The sequence below is a fragment of the Silurus meridionalis genome, chromosome 15 (assembly GCF_014805685.1).
Source record: "Silurus meridionalis isolate SWU-2019-XX chromosome 15, ASM1480568v1, whole genome shotgun sequence".
Taxonomy (NCBI): domain Eukaryota; kingdom Metazoa; phylum Chordata; class Actinopteri; order Siluriformes; family Siluridae; genus Silurus; species Silurus meridionalis.
Window position 1 is genome coordinate 23,100,465 of NC_060898.1, and position 21,401 is coordinate 23,121,865.

The 21,401-nt window shown below is 40.6% G+C and overlaps 1 protein-coding gene across 2 annotated transcripts in view; it reads left to right on the top strand.

The window, feature by feature from the left end:
* The window catches only part of si:dkeyp-23e4.3 (rho GTPase-activating protein 7), a 46,935-nt gene extending 26,838 nt beyond the window's left edge, over positions 1 to 20,097 (top strand). Inside the window, exons 1-14 of one of the 2 annotated variants that reach the window (XM_046867764.1) lie at positions 4,273 to 4,757; positions 7,990 to 8,061; positions 8,188 to 8,269; positions 8,377 to 8,440; positions 8,572 to 9,830; positions 9,919 to 10,083; positions 13,272 to 13,428; positions 13,549 to 13,747; positions 13,856 to 14,069; positions 15,281 to 15,395; positions 16,149 to 16,364; positions 16,452 to 16,666; positions 17,473 to 17,646; positions 18,357 to 20,097. In XM_046867764.1, the coding sequence (XP_046723720.1) occupies positions 4,745 to 4,757; positions 7,990 to 8,061; positions 8,188 to 8,269; positions 8,377 to 8,440; positions 8,572 to 9,830; positions 9,919 to 10,083; positions 13,272 to 13,428; positions 13,549 to 13,747; positions 13,856 to 14,069; positions 15,281 to 15,395; positions 16,149 to 16,364; positions 16,452 to 16,666; positions 17,473 to 17,646; positions 18,357 to 18,465 (3,054 nt within the window). In that variant the 5' untranslated portion in view covers positions 4,273 to 4,744 and the 3' untranslated portion in view covers positions 18,466 to 20,097. Of the gene's footprint in view, positions 1 to 4,272; positions 4,758 to 7,989; positions 8,062 to 8,187; positions 8,270 to 8,376; positions 8,441 to 8,571; positions 9,831 to 9,918; positions 10,084 to 13,271; positions 13,429 to 13,548; positions 13,748 to 13,855; positions 14,070 to 15,280; positions 15,396 to 16,148; positions 16,365 to 16,451; positions 16,667 to 17,472; positions 17,647 to 18,356 lie in introns of those variants that run through there. The other variant, XM_046867763.1, reaches the window with a different exon arrangement.
* Positions 20,098 to 21,401: the final 1,304 nt, after the last annotated feature.

Sequence of the window (21,401 nt, forward strand, 5' to 3'; positions counted from 1 at the left end):
TTCTTTACTTTCCGACTATTTGAAACCTCATGAGGAAGTCGAGGAAAAGCAGCCAACAGTCAGTTGCTGTGAGAAACACAGGAGTATAAAGTTGCAAAAGTGAGCAAGAATATAGACTTGGAAACAAATAAGCCAGGATATTGGACTGCTTAAAATAACAGATGATGAAGTTGCTTACAAACAAAGTTCGAAAATTACCATACAATGTCGCCCGCCATCTTTGCTGAATTGGTCACATGACTGCATCACATGACGTAAAAACGCATGTCGATTCCGCTGACAAAAAACGCCGTCTCTGTGTGGATGGAAGGCTAATCAAAAATATGCCTTTTCAGCCCAAACATTATTATTATAATGTAAAAGGAGGAGTTTAGTAAGAGATTAGTCCTTTTACTAATACTACTACAGGAACAAGGCATTTAATCCAAAACTGGAAAAAGGTTACAATCATAATGAATCCACCATTTTTTATATTTCATCTGATTTTGTGATCCATCTATTGCCATTGAGAAGCAGTGCGGCCTGGAACAGATAATCTATCAAACCTTACGGTGATTTCAGACCACGTTCACCTTCTTAATTGAATCTCATTTGAGCCCTCTGGCTTTGCTATCTTACTATTACCTAGCACCTCTAAGTTCTCACTCACAGAGAAGTAACAAAAAAGGAGTAATAGCAAGAACCCCCCCGAGCAATCTGGATGATCTCGATAACGATAGCTCTCGGTTTAATATGTCTCCCACTCTTAATTTCCCCTCTCTACTCTCTCTTCTGCCCTCTGTAAAGGACGAGAGAAGAAAGGTGGAATGTTATTAACGTTATCAGGTCCACTTTGCTGAGGTCTGGAGTTGGATTCAAGGAAGGAAGGAAGGAAGGTGGTTCTTGGAGTATGTGGTTTCAGCCAGCAAGAGGAAATAACTTTCTTAAGAATCAGAAGAAGAGATTCTAGCTTTAACTTTCAGGCAACAATGTGCAAAAATACATCATACATCATCCATAAATACATCAGGAACTTCATCACACAGAGACGCTCTGGACAGGTTTTCAGCCTGCTGTCTGACACTGACCTCAAACCAGGCGTCTTTTGTCTGTCTCAGGGGAAAGGGTCGGGCTAGACGGACTTTAGAGCCTTTTATATCATGTAAACAGTCAAGCTGGGATTCTCAAGCAAACAATGGAGAGCACAGGGCCAAGCGTGAAGGTCTTCAAGTGTCACAAGGTTTGCACGACATGCAGCTTCATCTTTCACTGAATTCGAAAACAACCGCAGTGTGAAACCATTGAGAAGCAATAATATGTTCTAATTAAGGATGACTAGGACCAGGTGATCAGTGTAATCAGTGACATGTGATGAATTAATTTAGGTCATGTGATTCCTTCATTCTGTCAGAAATTCCTTCCTTCATAAATAATATAAAGTATATTATGGATAGTATTATTTTGGACAACTGTCCAACATCTGTCCCACATCTTTCCCACATCTGTCAGACGTCTGTTCAACATCTATCCCACATCTGTCCAACATCTGTCCCACTTCTATCCCACATCTGTCTCACATCTATCCCACTTCTATCCCACACCTGTCCCACATCTATCCCACTTCTATCCCACACCTGTCCCACATCTATTTCACTTTTGCCCGACAGAGAGAGAGAGAGAGAGAGAGAGAGAGAGACATAAAAAAGCAAGAGATAGTAAGAAAAAGAGAGAGAGATAAAAAGCAAGTGAGAGAGATAGAGAAACACAGACAGACAGACAGACAGACAGACAGACAGACAGACAGACAGACAGACAGACAGACAGAAAATGAATGGTTAATTCCATTGTCTCATACACACTAACCGAAGTAATTGTATGCTCAGGTGTCCACAAACTTTTTGCCAGATATTGTAGATATCTCAGACACTGGTCCTGATTGTTCTGTGTAACATAAAGGCTAAAGGTCTGTATAGGTGGAGTGTTTTTGAGCTGAGAAGGAAGCTTCAGCCGGAGGAGAGCTCTACATCCTGCAAGTCAAAATGACTTCACACACACAATAAGGGTGTGACGCTCGGGTGGACTTGACGGAGCCAGTGCTTTCGTCACGTTTTCCTCTGTAGTGTGTCCTGTCTCTTTCTGCTATACGTTGCCAGGTTTAAAAATAACATGCAAAAAAAAAGTTCATTTATCTCTCCTGCTCTGTTTAATCAGAAACATTTGAGTAAATTAGTGTTTATTTACAGGAGACTGATACAGTCCTCATTTCTCAGTAAAAGTAGGTCGACATAAAAGTCAACCACACCCCCCTTGAAAATATTCTATGTTAGTTATGGGGTTTGGAGTCTGGTCTAGAGTCTGGACAGGGACATGCAATTATGGATTCTGGGATCTGCAGTCTGGAGACTGAGTTTTGGGTTCTGGAGTCTGGGGTCTGGGTCCTGCGGTCTGAAGTCTGCTGTGTAGAGTCTGGTATCTTGGGTCAGGGGATTGTTGTGTGAGATCTGCGGTTTGGTGTTTGCAGTCTCAGGTCTGGGGTTGGGGTCTGGATTTTGGGGTCTGGAGTCTGAGGTCTAAGGTCTGCAGACAAGAGTCTTCGGCCTCCAGTATTCAGGTCTGTTGTCTGAGGTCTGAAGTCTGAGCTTTGCAGAGTGGGGTTTAGGTTCTGGAAACTTGAGTCTGGGTCTGAAGTCTGGAGTCTGCAATATGTGGCATGGAGTCTGGTTTCTGGAGTTTGCAGTCTGGAGTCTGCGGGGTTTTTTTTTAGATTTAGAAATCAGCACAGATCTTTATTTGTATGTCGAGGACATAAAATGACTGAAAAGTATAAATAAAAATATAAATAAATATTGATTTCATTTAGATCATTTTTCTGTATTTTTACACTGTCTTTAATAATTTATTTATTTATAAAAGTGGTCCTAGCCTCACTATAAAGCTTGATTGTTTACTAACAAAAAAACAAAACAAATAAATCAATTCATAAATCAATTCATTCATAAAAATAAAAAATAAATAAATTCATCTAATTAATTATTTGAAGTAAATAAATAAATGTAAAAAAAATAAAAAATGTATAGCATATTCATCAATCAGTAAACAAACAAACAAATAAATAAATAAATGAACCAAATCGATGTATGAAATGTAGAAATAGAGTTCACGGGTGTAAAGAAATGTAAGTCCACGATTGCATCCTCTGATGATTTTGCCGGAGGTGATGTGAACGTGGTCTGCATTCCTCCAGTGTCACACCTACAGTATCTCAGCCCATCACAAAGCTGATGAGGTGAACGCTCCAGACCACCCTAACGCCACGTCGATATCGACGAGGCCCCATCACGCCTAATAGTTTTCGACTCTGAGCCTTCATTAGGATCGAGTCCTTGATATCCTATTAGCACTAATGGCTCTCTCGGGTGTTTGATCACATCACAAGCCTGAAGTTTGGCTCAGAAAGTAGTGCAGAAAAAAGTACATAACCCTTCTTTCAATCCATTTACAAACCTTTAAAAGTCCTCCTCAAGAAATATTTGATGTATTTGTCGCTCGAGTTGACCGGTGGTGTCGCCTCACGGACCGGTGATCGATCGGAAACTTCAGAACCAACTGCCAACTTGGCACTTAAATCGTCTACCGAATGTCTGATGGCGTATGAAATCTGTCAATCTCTAAATAATAGGCTGTTAACTTTAGAATGAAGTGGCACTTAAACTGCCTGAGTAAATGCGTCCTAGCTGGAGAAGTTTCTGGGGTTTGGAAGCAGTGGTCAGAAGAAGGACGTAGAGATTATCTCTTACAGATACACCATGGAGTAGGAAGTGAACTGATTTGAGGAAAATATCACACCGTCATACAGGACGAGTAAAACACCACACCTCATTACAGACTGTGTACATGAGTTAGTTCCTGTTTTCACTTACACTACAGCAACAACAACTGACACTGGAGACTCCTTCCATTAACTATGTTTAAAAGTTTCCTAACAAAGAAATTTACCAATCAACAGTAATCAGTTTTTCTGACAGACAAACATATAAATAAACAGCCAGACATCCAGCCAGACAGACAGCCAGACAGACAGCCAGACAGTAGATAGACAGACAGTCAGATAGATAGATAGATAGATAGATAGATAGATAGATAGATAGATAGATAGATAGATAGATAGATAGATAGATAGATAGATAGATAGACAGACAGACAGACAGACAGACAGACAGAAAAAATAGATTTACCAGAGTTAAAGCAGCATAAAGAGCAGCAATGAAATTTAAAGCAAAATCTAGAAAATAAACAACATTATAAAGAAAGAAAGAAAGAAAGAAAGAAAGAAAGAAAGAAAGAAAGAAAGAAAGAAAGAAAGGAAAAATGTAGCAATAATTGGCATTAAAGGTCATATATAACGCTGCAGTCGCACAGTAAAAGCCTAAAAGCTGTTAGTAAAGCCTGAGCTCATCTCTACACGTCTACCCCTCTTCCTCTCTACCCCTTCCTCCCTCTACCCCTCTAGTGCATGATGGGAACCGCCCTCTCCCTCACTCAGGTTTTTCCACTGAATGGAAAACACTTCACACTCGTATCATCAGCTAAAACAGAGAACAAGAAGACTTCTTATTTTTGTGAACTGGAAATTAATTTCATCTTTTTGTTTTGTTGGTTTATTTGGGATTTTTTTTGTTATGTTTGACTATTTATATACTATTTATTACACTTGTTTAACTTATTTGTAACTGGCAACCTATTTGGACCTTTCAACTCTACAGCAATGCTGATTACAAGTAAGTGGATGCAGATTTTATTGTTATTTTATTTTATTTGGTGGATAATTGTTTTAATTTTAGAGATAAAAAGAAAAAATTAACTGTGTGTGATGTTTTGATGATTTGTTTTAATAGGACCAAAATATTTAAAATAAATAGCATTCATTTGACATGACATAATGCTCTTAAAATGTTTAATAACTAATTAAGGATAAAACATTTTGAGGTTAAAAAACAATGCACAATTGTAAACAAAAATTCTACACAAATACAATTGAATTAAACTTTTTATTAATTTTTATTTTATTAAAGAGTTTATATATATATATATATATATATTCCTTTTTTTTCACCAAGATTTGTCACTAACTGTAGAAGAGCAGAAGAAGAACATAAACATAAATATGGTTTTATTTTGAAGATGGAATGACCTGTGTTCTGATTCCACCACGTGTAAACGCTGACCTGTTTTTTGTGCTCATTATAAACATGTTCAATTCTGCAAATCCGAGCTTTAAAGATGCTCTTTTCCAGGCGGCTATGAGAAGCATTAGAGCTTCTCAGTCCTCTGGCGCTTGTTGGAGTGTGAGTTGTTAGCAACCAGAGCTATTAACATGGCATGCAAGCAGTTACACCCATGATCTAACGATCCTCAACCTATCAGACATGGCGAGAGCCGAAAGGCGCCTGTTTTGCACCCAAATCATCAGATTTCAGACTCGTGACTGTATATATATATATATATATATATATATATATATATATATATATATATATTAATTTAGCTGAAAGCCCTGGGTGGCATGTCAGGAGGATTCAGCAGACCGTTGAGGACCGTTTTCTCTCCCTCTCGTTGATAAAATTTAAATAAAAAGAAGGAGACAGTAGTTAGTGAGTGACTTTTAATTAACATGATTACCCCTCCTACCCCCGTCATACCCTATCACACCCCCGCCATACCCTAGTAATACCCCATCGTACCCATCACACCTCCGCCATACCCCGTAATAACCCATCATACCCCATCACAACCCCGCCATACCCCATCCTACCCCATCACACCCTCGCCATACCCCATCACACCCCGCCATACCCCATCCTACCCCATCACACCATCGCCATACACCATCACACCCCCGCCATACCCCCGTTATACCCCATCCTACCCTATCACATCCCCGCCATACCCCAGAATACCCCATCATAGATAGATTTTACTCGTGTAAATGTATTTCTGGAGCCACACAATGTTCTTGTACCTTTCAGGAACTTAATTCCGTCCACGTTTTTGTTCCCATCAAACCCCTGAAGCTCCCCAGACTCTCTGACTGAAACATCAAACATTCTGGAAAACAGTTCTGACAAAACGATCTGAAGCCGTCAGCAAAACACCTGCGTCTTTATTTCGCGTAATTCTTTACTGCTGTGATTCTCAGGCCACTCAGAACCGTGACGTTTTATTAGACGCCTGTGAGGCGCCGTTACTGGATGGTGCCTCTCATCTGTATCTGTAAGCAGCGTGATGTGATGGACAATAATGAATTGTTTGTTGTTGTATGCGTAGTGAGCATGCAGCTTCGGAGCATGTAGCTCTACGAGCCGAGACCCTCCCAGACCATTCAAAAACTTCTCAAAGGCTTGGAGGCTGGGAGGAGTAGCACTGCACGCTACATCTGTTATCAGCTTCCAAAAAAGCCTGAAAAGCATGACTTCCTCTCGGCCACCCGGAGTATTTAGAAGAGGAAGCGGCTGTAGGAAAAGAGAGCCATGTGATACCATCACGTATACCATTTGCACGCAAGGGCACTGAGCCCCCACACAGCAAGTCTTCTACAGTCAGGGGCATAAAAGGCTTAGAAAGAGAATTCAACTCAAATCCCTTGCTCTCGTTCTCCATCCTCCTCCGTCAAAAAAAAAAAAAAAAACAATGACTATTATCATTTTGTATATTAATAACTATTTGTGTACTATTTTGTATTTATGGGTCGTATTTGGATTATTAACATCGTTATGCTTTTGACACTGTCCACAAGTCGCTGTTTATTTATCATTCGTTTGTATGTTTGTTTGATTTGCTTTATTGGACGTCTGTGTGTAGTTTGCAAGCTGAAGCCTTAATCACGACCTCAGGTGTTAATGTGAAGAACGAAACAGAGAGAGAGAGAGGGAGGGAGAGAGAGAGAGCGAGAGAGAGGACAGAATGGAAGTGATAGAGAGACAGACAAAGGGAGTAAAGAGAGAAAGACAGCCAAAGAAAGAAAAAGAGACAGCCAGAGAAAGAGAGCGAAAAAGAGAGAGATAGACAGAAAAAAAGAGAGCCAGAGAGACAAAGAAAGAAAAAGAGACAGAAACAGAGACAAAAATGAACAGAGAAACAGAGAAAAAAAGAGAGAAAAAATGAGAGACAGAAAAATTTAGCCTTACTGCAAACAGACAGACAGACAGACAGACAGACAGACAGACAGACAGACAGACAGACAGATAGATAGATAGATAGATAGATAGATAGATAGATAGATAGATAGATAGATAGATAGATAGACAATAACATTATTGAATTTAGCAAGAAGATCAGACTTTTTCTGACATAAACTCAAACTTTTATTTTACAGGATTGTCAGCTGTTTGAAGGTTTGAGTCCAGAGTCCTTCTCTATTAAATATGTATTTAATACGTTGGAGAGCTGCTTTACTCTGCACCATTTTATAAATCAAGTGTGTTGAAATCAGACGAGGTAAAACTCCACCAATCAAAGCTTCGAGCTCCATCGGTCGCATCCACCATGTTCCTCCGCACAGCAAACATCTCCAGCAACGAGAGCTGCAAAACCCCTCAGAGTGTTTACATAACGGCGCCATCTGCGCTCTGCACTCCCCAGTCCAGCTGTCTTTCCCTGACCCTCCAGCCGCCTATGGTACAGACAGAAACCGCCCCAGGCCCTCAGGTTTTATGGCTCACCAGGCAGCGTGCAGAGAGGATTTGTTTCCAGCATCTGTTCCTGTCTGTGTTTTGTTAGGAAAGAATCAGTAAAGGTGAAAGTAAATGTGGGGCACATGAACAGAGTTAGGTGGCTGTTCATCTGGAAGTTCTTCCGTTTCTCTGTCCGTCACCAAAACGTTACTCTGTGAACACTAATATAATAACCTCAAAAGACGCTTCTTTCACGTTCTGAATTATTGACATTGTTTGCTCGATTGAAGCGGAGCAGTCAAAATTTAATTTGTTTCTCACTTCTATTTTTTTTTTTTAGAAATTGAAGCGAAGGAGGCCTGCGATTGGCTGCGAGCGGCCGGCTTCCCTCAGTATGCACAGCTTTTCAAAAGTAAATATTTGTTTGCAAAATTCCTTTGGGAATTAAATCTGCCAATGTACACACACACACACACACACACACTTTCAAATGAACAGCAAACACTGTTTAACAATGCGTCGTGTGTTTGCGTTTCAGATAGCCACGTTCCGATTGACGTAGACTGGGTGAAGAGTGATCATGAATTCCTGGATGGCGACACATTAGACTCTCTCTGCAGGTCGGTGTTTGTTTGTTTTTTCCGTATTGTACTGTTCATAAGATGGAGAGATTTAAGGGATATGATAGTATTCATTACAAAAACGCTCATGCTTTCTTTCACCCCAGGAGACTTAACATCTTAAACAAATGCGTCGAGATGAAGGTGGATGTGAGCAGATTCAAACGACGAGTGAGTTGAAAAAAGGGATCAGAATTGGGAATAAATCTTTACACCATGAGGCAAACTTTTTTATCCAACGTCCTAAACCTGGACCTGCTGAAACACACTTTACTGACATGGCTCATTTGATTATCTTCTAGGGTGAAGTTGATGATGATGTGGAGCCCTGTGCTATCAGCCCGAAGTGGTCCTATGACCGCAAGAGTAGGCGCTGGATACGTATAGATGGTATTGACTTTCTGCCATCGATGGACAGCCCTACCTCAAGCCTTAGAAGATCTGAAAGCGGTGAGGCCTCCCTGTCCGACAGCAGTGAGCACCATGAGATCCTCTCCACACACAGTTCCAGCAGTTCTGACAGTGACACTGGTGGTACCACCCTGAAAACTTTGGAAGATCCTGAGACAAGCCGAAGCTCCTCTAGATGCTCCTCCAACTACAAACACTTGTCCCCAGACAGATCCTACAGTGGCCCTCCATCTCCAAAAGAGCCTTGTGATAAGTGTTTTTCTGAGAAGCCTTCTCTGAAGAAGGGTCAGAAGGGTCTTCTGCGCAAGATGGACAAACTGAGAGTTCGCGGGTCAACATTACGGCTCCATGGCCAAGGTGGCAAAACAGGGTTAGTCATTGGAAGTCCTGTCCTCCAAAAGGGTCATGGGGAGGACAAGCACGAGGAACTCCACCATTTTAACATTTCAGGGCTGCCGGACAACATGTGCAGCGCAATGTCCTGTACACCACCTTATGGCTCCAGCAGCAGTCCATCAGAGAACAGCAGTGCAGTCAGTACACCCAGTCCGGTCACCAAGGTTCGTAGCAACTGTAAAAGACCAAATAGCCAAACGCAGGAGAAAGAACAAGCATGTGAAAGTGAGCAGGAGCTCCACAACCAATACAGTCTTAATTGTAACACCATCTTTGAGATTCCACATGGTCACAAACCAGGCACTTTTCCCACCATTTTGCACAACACTGATCTTTCACCCATTGATAGCACTGACGTCAACTGGAGAACCGGAAGCTTTCACGGATTCCATCGTCGTAGAAGTCGAAGCAATACAACAAAAGACCGAGAACCGCCGTGCAGTCCTCTGGCTGCACATGACCATCGTGTTAGCATTTATGACAATGTCCCAAATCATTTGCAAATAATAGATGACGATGTCTTTTGCGCTTTGGATAATATAATGGAACGCATTAATGGACTACAGCGACTGGTCACTTCATGGACAGACAAACTGCCTGAAGATGGAGATTCAGATTTCTCTAACTCCAACTCCCCTTCTCCATCATCTCTGACCGACATCCATCTCGAAATCAAGCAGCAGAGTGAAACCGACCCAACTGGCCCAAAGCAGAGTTACAGCAAAGCACGTTCTCATACAGTTCAGGTCCCTTGGTAAGTGACACTTAACTTAGGGAACATTTTATAAATACACCTGATCTGCAACATTCTAATCACAAATGTATGGTTTTGTACATTTCAGTGCTCAGAAACTTTACTGGTGCAGTGAGCAGACACATAACATCACCACCCGAGACATCCAGTCCCAGCTTGCTTCATGTGTTTCAATGCTGCAGAGACTGAGTCTGCTCAGACTGACTGTTCTGATGGACAAACACTCACCCTTCAGCAAGCAAGGATGGAACTGGTAAGATGAGCCAAAACAAATCAAAACAAATGAATGAGAGAAAGAGGATCTGGATATTAATTCCTTATTTATAAATTCCAAACACCAGACGCACGTATGTAACCATGGATCTATGACTGAGTTGATGACCACCACTGGTCCTACTGTAAGGTACTGCAAGTACCTTTACTCAGTCATAGAACTATGGTTACATACCTAACCTACCATTCTACATCTGTTCATTCCAGACCATCTGAGCCATTTCCTTAGGAACACATGGACATTTCCTGTTTGATTGTTTCCTTGTCAAATAATAAGTGCACATCGACTCAAGTCTAAGTAGCTCTCGTTTACAGATCTATGGTTACAAACCGAACCTACCGTTCTATATTCATCCGTTCCAGACCGAACTTCTGCACCTCTACATTATGGATCTACATTTTCTTACAGACGTACATCTCCATAACTAAGACCAATGCGATTTGCATCTAGATACATAGCCAATGATATGATACATCAAAGATATATGGTATATGAAGCAGTTACCGATGAAATGTGATACAATTCCCCCCTATTGCGATGCAGGGCGATCCGATCTTGATTTCAATGCAGTTATTTCTTTGGTTCAGACAGACGGCAATTCATCAATTTACTTAAGTGCCTTCTGACTTCTAGCGCATTCTTCTCCTGTTGTGTCTGCAGGAAGTTACAGCTCTTCTCCTGTTGTGTCTGCAGGAAGTTACAGCTCTACCTCTGCCATGTTAATCTATATTCTATGTGACTCTCAGGACACGCCTCGGCCTCCGTAGTGTTGTGACGCGTCATATTCACGTAGCAGCAGCGGTGCTGAGAGAACTCGCTTGAAAAACAGTTTAGCGGCGAGAAATCGATCTACAAATCAAATATTGGTCAGAAATGATTGGTTACTTTCTTAATAATAAAAGTAAAGTGCATCTAATAATTATTATATATAAATAAATTGTTTTTTAAGAATATGTGAATCTTACCATCCCTACACCAGATGAGTTTATTGTGTCAGCTCTGAAACTCTTAAACACCACTGGATAGTCTGCAGGAGTGGTCGAGGGTGATCGCTTCATAACTTTAGTTTGAGTCTTTGTGGTTAATAATGTCCAGTTGCAACACTGAAATCGTCTGTTCATTCGCAGTAGATCATTTCACGCCGTAATATGAAGAACATGAGTATAAAGGTCAGGCAGGATGTCTTTCAGAATGAGGTTTCTGATCAATCTAACAGTAACCTTGTGCAATTTTGTCTAAACATCCACTTTAAATAACTGGAAATCCTTTGAAGGATTGATTAAATATTGTATATTATAAGATCCTGTGAGAAAACTGGAGTAAAACTGATTGAGAAAAGGAGAACAGAATTGACTTTCTGATGGAAAATGTATGGTCTCTTTGTTTTTAGATACAAAAAGAAGAAACCTTCATAGAGTCCATTCCTAAATCCATTCCCAACACACACTCGTTCACACTCACACACTGTATTCAGTATTCAGCACAGTCAATTCCGAGTATGACGCCTGATTTCAGATAAGCCGCAAGTCTGCTGCAGTCCACTGACTTCTTCCTTTCTATTCATTTCAAAAGAACAATATCAGCTCCTGGTTATAAAGCCACAGAAGGGAAGTCAGGAGATGTTTGTGCTATGTTTAGTCAGTAGTGGAACATCAGCAGAATAATGGATTGAAGAGGATACTGATATTGTCTTTTTAATTGAATTCAAATGCATCGTTTGATGCTAAAGAGCGTTAGGCCGAAATGGAAACGAAAGTCTAATGAAAAGGTTTCGCGAACTCTGGAATCAAAGGAGAGCGTATTAGACGAATATTAGTAAGCTCGCTGTTGGAAGGGTTGGGTAGTTCCGGGCATCTGGGACATCTGAAACTTATCTGGATAGAATAATGAGGGTTCGGCTTCTGAGAGCCGCAGTTGCACTTCCAAGGGAATCAGATCAGATCTTTGCAAAACAAAAATATAATTCGCCTCTGAAATTTATCACGACTTCTTTTGTAAACACTTCAAAATTTATCCTGGGTAAACCACTGTTTCTATAAACTGATGCAATGCGATGACACAATCACTATAAGTTTGTTGCGCGTCTCTTGTTTTATTTTTGTTTGTATATTTGTTTGAACTTATCTGCAATATTTTACAAGCGATTAAGTTGGTCTATTTCGCAAGGTAAATATGCTTAATATTTGTCACATGTACATTACAGTAAAATATATTCTTATTCTCATACTTCTCTGACACACCAGACTTCCTCATCCAACACCACAACTCCTCTCTCCACCCTGTCGTACACTTTCTCTAAATCCACAAACACACAATGCAACTCCTTCTGACCTTCTCTATACTTCTCCATCAACATTCTCAAAGCAAATAATGCATCTGTGGTGCTCTTCCTCGGCATGAATCCATACTGCTGCTCACAGATGATCACCTCTTCTCTCAGCCTGGTTTACACTACTCTTTCCCATAACTTCATGGTGTGACTGTAATCACTGAATAACATGCAAAACTCCTCCATGGAGCTCAGTGAGGTCATTTGGAAATGTGTACAATCTCTGTCTCACTCTGGATGAAATTGGAACTGGATTTTACTATGGTTACAGGTGTTTATAAGCAGAACATTCAATCAAATGTAAATGTAAATTTAGATTTAGCTGACAAACGCAAACTGCCCGCGTTTTCAACGCTCTGGACTTCCAGCCAATCACAATCCACAATTCACACCTGAACTTCCAGCCAATCAGGAACCACCATGCATACTGAATGTAGTATAAATAATGTTATTTGTTGTTTAATTGCTCTTCAAACCTGACCTTCTGACCACTTAACCTTGCGAGCTCCATTGAATATCTACTATTATTAGGATGAAAGAAAAAACATTACTAGTGTCTACGAAATTGTGCGTTTAATAATCATTGCTCTATTTTTTCTATTTGTTTAACTCAATTCTTTATTAACAGCTTCCTCATGTCTTTAAATGCCCCAGTAATTAAAAGTAGAGATGAGCACATGCCAACAAAACACAAGAACACTCACATGTGCTCCATGAGATTCTTCACAACACCTTACAAAGGACATTATTCAATTTTAAAAGGCATGATGTTTTTTTAGCCCACAGTCATGTTGTCTATGCAACATCTGAGCATTGTGTGTGTTTTTACACGCCGTAGGACTGTCCCGAAAGTCTACAGAAAAAACATGAAATCTTCAGAGCACAAGAAGGTGTTTGGTGTACCTTTGCTTCAGAGTGTTCAGCGGTCAGGAAAACCTCTGCCTCCAAGCATCCTCAGAGCCATGGAGTACCTCAAGACTGAATGCCTGGATCAGGTGAGATCCTCAGGACATGCTCGAGGAATGAAGATCATGCTAGAAGAAGATCACCAGGCTGTTTTTAATGATCATAGGTTCTTCATCATACTAACACATTTTTTTTTTTTTGTCTAACAGGTTGGCCTTTTCCGCAAATCTGGGGTCAAGTCTCGAATTCAGTATCTGAGGGACATGATCGAAGCCGACCCTGATGGCGTTTCCTTTGAAGATCAGTCTGCATTTGACGTCGCAGACATGATCAAGCAATTTTTCCGAGACCTTCCCGAGCCCATTTTCTCCAGCAAGCTGTGCAAGAGTTTTCTGCACATCTACCAATGTAGGCGTCTCCAAACTTCTACAGTGCATCATTATAATAAAATAAATGGCAGGTATCTTGATTTCTAGTCTAACTTCTTTCACTGAGTTATTCTTTGCTCCACCACAGACTTCCCAAAGGACCAACAGTTTGCAGCAATCCAAGCGGCTATTTTCCTCCTGCCTGATGAGAACCGAGAAGCACTTCAGTGCTTGCTCTTCTTTCTCCATGAAGTGGTGGCCTGTGTGGAAGAAAACCAGATGACCCCAACAAACATTGCTGTTTGCTTGGCCCCCTCTCTCTTCCATCTTAATGTTCTCAAGAGAGACAGCACCAGCAGCAGGTGTGTGATCATCAATCAAGGCTTCTGTACATCAGACTTATTGTAGTAATTAGTAATAAGTCTGCAAACCTCAACTACTATGACGAATAAATTAAGTGGCAGCTTGGTAGTGAACCCCTGACTTTCTAATCATCAAACCAAAGCTTTAACCAAGGAGCTACTGCATTCCTTACTAATGCACCATAATATCTGTAAATCCATCACATCTGACTCAAATCTATCCCTGAAAATTGTTATATTTGTGGTACATTCCAGCAGAAAAAGCTCCACTCAAAAAGAAAGAATAATTTTAAAATGCCTCCCTGAACACTTTCATATAGATCTCTTTCCCCGCCATCAGTTTTCCGTCTGTGTAGTTAGGGTATAATGTACAATTCGTGTCAGGAAAGATGGATTCTGGGTGAAAAAAAAGAAATGAAAAACGTCTTTCTGTTTAATTAGCTTAATCTCAGACTGAAAAATATGAGCGACAATGTAATCAAACTCAAGCTTTTGGAACTCGATCATCCCAGACTTCAGGTGACACAGGAGCCATATTTCCATCACTGTGCAATCTTCACTGAAACTTCAGATCTTCAGATTCGTTGAAATTTCCATGTAATCGTTGCCATCTACAAATCTGGATCTCAGCGGGTGCCGGTCGTTCCGGAGACGCCCCTGTTCGTTACGCTCCCCATGTCCACATTTCCTTCATGACACACTATGTTTGGAGATGACGGGCCACGATAACGGCAATGAAAGGAAGCCGAGATTGTAATGACGTCACCTGCAGAGGTCTGGAGAGTAAACACATCCAGCCTGCGATCTCGTTTCTCAGTTTTTCCGAGTTCCTGCGGAGGTTATTTTTTTGGTGGTGTGCGATTAACTGTCAGACTACAGAAGAATCTCTTCTCTGTAACTAAACACCAAGTGCTGTTAGAAGGAAACGCTATATAAATATATAAAACCGGATTGAAGGTTGTTTTTGTGTGGAAGAAGAAACTAAAAAAACCTGACAGGATCTCCAGAAACTGCAGCACGATGTTCCATTAAAATGAAATGTAAAGAGGAACAATAGCCATTCATCATATCAACACCCTGTCTGTCAACTCTCCGAGCAGAGCCAGAAGATAGAACAATACTAATTAGGATTTCCACCAAGCGTCACAGCGAGGTCAGCAAATGAGATTCTGGATATATATTTATTACGTTTCCTGTTTTTTTAAACACAGGGCAGGCCAGAGGAAGCACAGCTTAGGAAGGCCAGACCAGAGGGATCTCAGTGAGAACCTGGCTGCTACTCAGGGGCTGGCACACATGGTGACTGAGTGTACTCAACTGTTCCAGGTACTGTACCCTTTTCCTAGTTCCTCTTTTCCTGATCTTGGTATGAGATGGTATCAAAAAGTTTCAAAACTAGTTCCGTTTTACATGAAAGGACTTTATTTATCTACTTATTTATTTACACACTATCATCTTAAAAATAGTCCCCTTGCACAGCAATACAGCGCTCCTGCCATTTCAGTCCTGGAAGTCTTCTTTTCGCAGCGTGTCAAGCACCTTTTACGATTTGCGCCGGATCTCCACAACTGTGTGAAAATGCAGACCTTTGAGTTCGATCTCCATCTTTGGCAAGACTGCAAAATCTGCAGGAGCCAAAACTGGTAAGAAGTGTGGGTGCGGAAATTAGATCGTGTGGTTTGTTCTCCGACGATCATCATGCACAAGTAGCCAAATGGTTTAGTCTTCTTGATCTCTCGTCGTCTTCCAATGACGTTCCTCTGCTCTTGAAGTGTGCGTGCCACTCAAAACACCTCCAACTCGTATGTCAAACGTATGTCATGTCAAACATTTGCAGTTTCACGCATTTCACATTTGTTCTTCGTTCTAACGTTGTCCGTGATGAAATTGCAGACGTTACGGAATAGCACCAGTTACGCCATTAGTCACAAAACTTTTTGATACCACCTCATACGTGGACGCCCATGTATTGAACCTATTAGCATTCTTAATATAAATCCTTGTAGGATGCTTTGAACATTCATTTCATAAATGTTTTTATCAAATACATTTCACTCACCAATCAAACCTTTATCTCAGATGCCACAATATTGGCACAAAAGGAATCCCAGCACCTTTAATGAAGACTCCCTGAACATGGAGGGTGGGTCTGCTTTAAATACAATCAAAGCTGATCCAGCAGACCGTGCCCGGCTAGACGTTTTTATCCAGCAGCTCCTGAGGGAGGCAAGGGAAAAGACCAAAAGCTGGGTGACCTGCTCCACATTTGATCATGTGGACATAGCGTTTAAAAAGGTAAGCGGTCATGTGTAATAAACAAATAGAGGTTACAGGTATAGTCCATGAAAACCAGAAACGTTGACAAGGACGTGATTGCTGCAGGTGGAGGACGGTTACCCATTGCCATTGTGGAGAGGGACAGTGGAGGTGGACGCTCCTCACACAGATGTGTTTAGACGTGTCCTAAGAGAACATGGCCAGTGGCAAAACGATCTCCAGCACAGCCAGGTGGAGACCTTAGACAAGGATTTGGAGATCTACCAATACACCCTGCAGGCAGTTGGAACCAGACCACCACTGCAACATCTGCTTTTGAGGTACGGAGCCAGCACTAGGGGTGGACTGTTGAGAAGGGGTTACCGTTCAATGTTTTGTGCTGCTGATTCTAAGGTCATGAGTTCAAATCCCAACAGTGCTGGTTGGGTTGGGTCCTTTAACAACAACCTTCAACTCCTCAGACAACTATCAGAGGGTCAACATCAGGAGGATTGAGACAGTTAAACAGGGATACATCGAATAAATCATGTTAATCTTGCACTAGCAAGCTATAAAAAAAACAATTGTAAAGATGGCGACTTCGTTTTGAAGAATAACTCAGCGAATTTACAGTACGTCATTTGGCAGATGACCTTATCCAGAGTGCAATTAGATTAAAGTCCATTTAGAGACTTTAGAGTTCATGAACATGTTCATTTTAAACGAGTCTTTAATGTTACTCATCAGAACGATTCGTCTCAAAGAGCGATTTGTTCATTTTCTACTGGATGCGCATGAACAAAGCATCTCCGTAGGTTATGTACAGGAAACAGAATTGAGTCGTTCATCTTGGCCCCCGTCCAAGTGGTTCATTGTTTTATCACATGACTCCCATAAAAGGTGATTAAGGGAACTATATGACTCAAAAAAAGATTTGTTCATTTTGATAACCGAGATTTAAAAAATCCAGTCACTAAAACGATCCGATCTTCACATCACTTCACATCTGCTTTAAATACTGAACTACCACATCCTATAAGATTGTGCTGGAAATTGATAGAGATTATTGATGACTTTATTCATCCCTGAAAAAATTCACACACATTTTAGTCTTTCTTTGACCTTTTCTCCATCCCTCTACCTGCAGGACGTGGCAGTCCGATCCTTCATCAGGGCCTCTGTTTGTTGCAGCCACATCGGTCGAACACGCTGACATCCCAAACACAGGGGTCACAGCCCGAGTGCTGTGCTGCATGTTCCTTGTGGAGCCGTCTGGGACGAAAAAGTCCAGACTCACACACTTCTGTCGCACAGATACCAGGTATGCCCTCGTTGATCTACACAACTGAATATAATGTGAGATTGGGATTTAAGAAAAAAACAACAGTATTTTCCTCGGAGATCAATTTGTCCCCCGCATAACTCATTTGAAGCGACAAGGTACGATCGATGAAAAATAGTCCAGAAAGACGTTGTTGAGAAAATTAAGGTACTCACCAGGGGTGTACTGTCAGGGTGAAAAATAAATAAATAAATAAATATATATATAGGACACGCAATCATTTGAAAATATTGCGCTAGGCCGGTTTGACTGGCGTCTACCTGCTAGCTGTCAGTGTTGGGAATGTTGGGGACGAGGAAAGAGTCCGTATATATTGCAGTGTACGGTTTACTGTTCGAGCAGAATCTCTGTTCTGCATCTTAATTCAATTCATTTCTGTCACAAACTGTTAAATAAATTCAACCAAACCACATATGTGAGAGTGCTTTCTGCTCAGCTCTTTATTATTCCTTCAAAAAAAAATTATGGTAATAGAGTGGAAGATTTGTTGACATTGGTTTAGGCCAGTGGCATGTCCTCGTGTTTATTTGTTCTTTTAAAGTCTGCTTAACGTCGTCTGCGAGCCTAATGGGGCTCATCTCATTAGCTTAGGAGGAAATTGAAAGTAAACTAGTCTTAGTGTGAGGTTCTCACGGCCCATAAATCTCCCGGCACGGAACAGAAAATAACTGTCTTTTTTTTTTTATCAGGGGCCGATCTCTGGAGTGGTGTAATAAAGTCGGTGGGCACCTGCTTTCATCCACACTGGTGGCAATTAGAGACTCCTTTAAACCCAAGACTAAAGATGTGAAGCTATGAGACGCGATCTGTGCAGCCTTGACTGATTGAACTGATTATTTGAAGACCCTTCAGAAGAACAATTCAAATAAAATAAAAAATATATATAAAAAATGGAAAAAATTATAAATGATATATATATATCATTATATGAGGAGCACATGAGACTTTCAGAGGCAGCACAGAACAATTACAAAGCCTCTAAAATGCAGAGACAAGCAAGAAGTAGAAGTAGAAGAAGAAGAAGTAGAAGAAGAAGAAGTAGAAGCGCGTAGAGGAAGTGATGAGAAGTTCCAGGACAGTCGGTCTGCTTGGCTTATCAAGACTGACAAGGAAGAGTTTCAGAGTAATGAAATGTCTTATTTCATTTGAAGGGCCCTTTCACGGGCTAACAGACTGCGAAGGTTGTCTCAGACACACAGTTTTTTTAAAGCGTTAAAAAGACGACTGGGTGACGAGGTGAAAATCTACTTCGATAAGGACTCTTGGGGTGTCATTCCATGTGGAGCCCACATGCTGCGTCACTACGGGCAGCGGCTCATAAGCATTGATTTTGGTAAGACAGAATGACATTAATAATGACAAAGCAAAAAATGGAGTGAATTTTCGGAGAAAGTTGAGCACCTGATCATTCAGTGTATACAATCGAGCAGCTCATGTTTTTTTTTCTGTAACAAAGAGCTAATATCATTAACCAAGGTTGCCAGGTTACAACCTTTTTGTATGTAAAAACAATCCCGTCAATATTATCGATTCCATGATCCTCCTTTCCCTCTCACATCATTACGACAGAAATTGTTCTATAACCATTACCATACACTCCCATTACCTTTTAAAGGCTATAAAATTTCATTCTGATCATTTGCCTTTAAAACAGGTTTTTATAGCTAACAAAAATGCAAACCTGGCAACCTTGTTGTTAATTATTAATTGTCCTATCTGCTGCTCTTCCTCTAATAAAAATCTTCAGTATGGGGCAGCGTGATTTTTGCCCTAATAGACCTCTATTTATTATTAAATGTGCTTGTTTGTGCAGTTCTCGTGTATGACCACTAGGTGCAATAATTACTCTATGGAGACAAATTGAGCTTGTAGAAAAGCAAGAGAATCAACGGGATGCCGGCTTTCAATGCTATTTTTCAAATAGCAATCGTCAATCGCTCCGAAGAGGTAGTATTTCTGCAAATATTTACCAGATAGAGTGTACAAACACATTTCTGACCACGCCCCCATCTCCACACCAGGAGACGACGTGACCCGATCTGTCGCAGTAAAACGTCAAGCTGCAAATAACCCTGTGATATGAATATGTATTGGTACACATTTAAAGCAGTGATTTTTTCAAATGAATTTATAAATCTTTCTATAATTAATTAATATAAATTTGTTAACATATGAAATGCTACAGGAGAGTTTATTTAAACATATAGCGTATATAATATATAGTATATATATATATACACAGCCTGTCAAGAGTGTGGGGAAAAAAGCATTTTATAGAGACACATGCAGGGTCCTTTAGTTTCTAAACTAAATGTCCAGATGTTCCACTTTATTCCCATTAAAAAAATCCTCCCTTAGCATAAAGAACAGCTGTACACACTCTCAGCATCCAGACACTTCGTTTCTCCAAACGTTCAGCTCAAACACTTTGCTGTGCCTCTTGTAAAACTCGCCAAAGATGTTCTTCACTAGCTGGAGGTTCAGTAGGATTTAGGTGCGGTGACTGGGCAGGTCGTTCCATGATAGATATCACTCCAGACGTCTGTCTGCTCTCTATATAACACTTACAGAACTCAGACGTGCGCTTCGGATCATCTTCTTCAAGTCGGTTCCAATGAGCCGTGTTCCAGACGGAACTGCCTGGTGTTGAAGAATGGAATGGATGGAATGTTGGTTCATGTTCACTTTTTGGAACCCTTTACTGCTCCAAAACAACCCCAAACTATTAATCTTCCACCTCCACGTGTAAGTGTGGGGGTGAGGGAGTCTGATCACATCTTCTCTACTGTTCTGTTCAAGACAGAAACGTCACATTTGGACTCCACCAAACGTTCTTCCCGTTATTCAGTGTCCAATTCTTGTTTAGCCTTTTGCTGAGTTTGTTTTCTTGAAACAAAAGGAACATTCATGTGTCTCTCAAACACCATAAAAAAACTCCACACTTTTGACAGGAACTGTATATAACCATTAAAGACGGCTTGGACTGGCTGAGCTGCTTTCTTCATTTCATGCTGCCTGTTAAGCTAATCATCAGCGCTACAGAAGTGCATTCATTGTTAAAAAATGTTGATATATTTCCTCATTGTCATGGATTTGAATAATTTGTGAAATGGTTTATATGCATGTATTAAAAAGTTGCATAAAGGTCATATTTTCATACAGACAATGTGGTACTTATTGTCAAAACGCACACACACACACACACACACACACACACAAACACACACACACACACAAATCAAATCTGATCAAACATGGAGAATAATGTGACGTGTGAATGATTTTATCTGTGAATATTTCTCTAAATAATGAAGCACATTCAAATACAACCCAAAAAATTATCACTTTCTATTTAGCATTTAAATTATTGTTCAATTAGACAATTAGTTGTGTATAAGTATTTAATTATATCCCCACGTCCCCCATAGCCAACAATAAAAAGCCATTTTTGATCATACAATGAACATTTTATTGAAAATATTTTCATCAGCGTCCCTGATTAATGTAATTAACTGATATTAACGAATACTGTGAGGTAAAGAGGTCTGGGGTGCAGGTGTTCAATACAGTTGGAGCTCTATAGTAGGAGATCTTTCATGTCAACCCACGGAAAGCAGATCTTCATGGAGCTGGCTTTGTGTACAGGATCATCTTCATGCAGGAACATGTTTGGGTTTCCAAGTTCAAAGGAAAAATGTCATACTACTGCATAAAAAGACGTCATATACAATTGT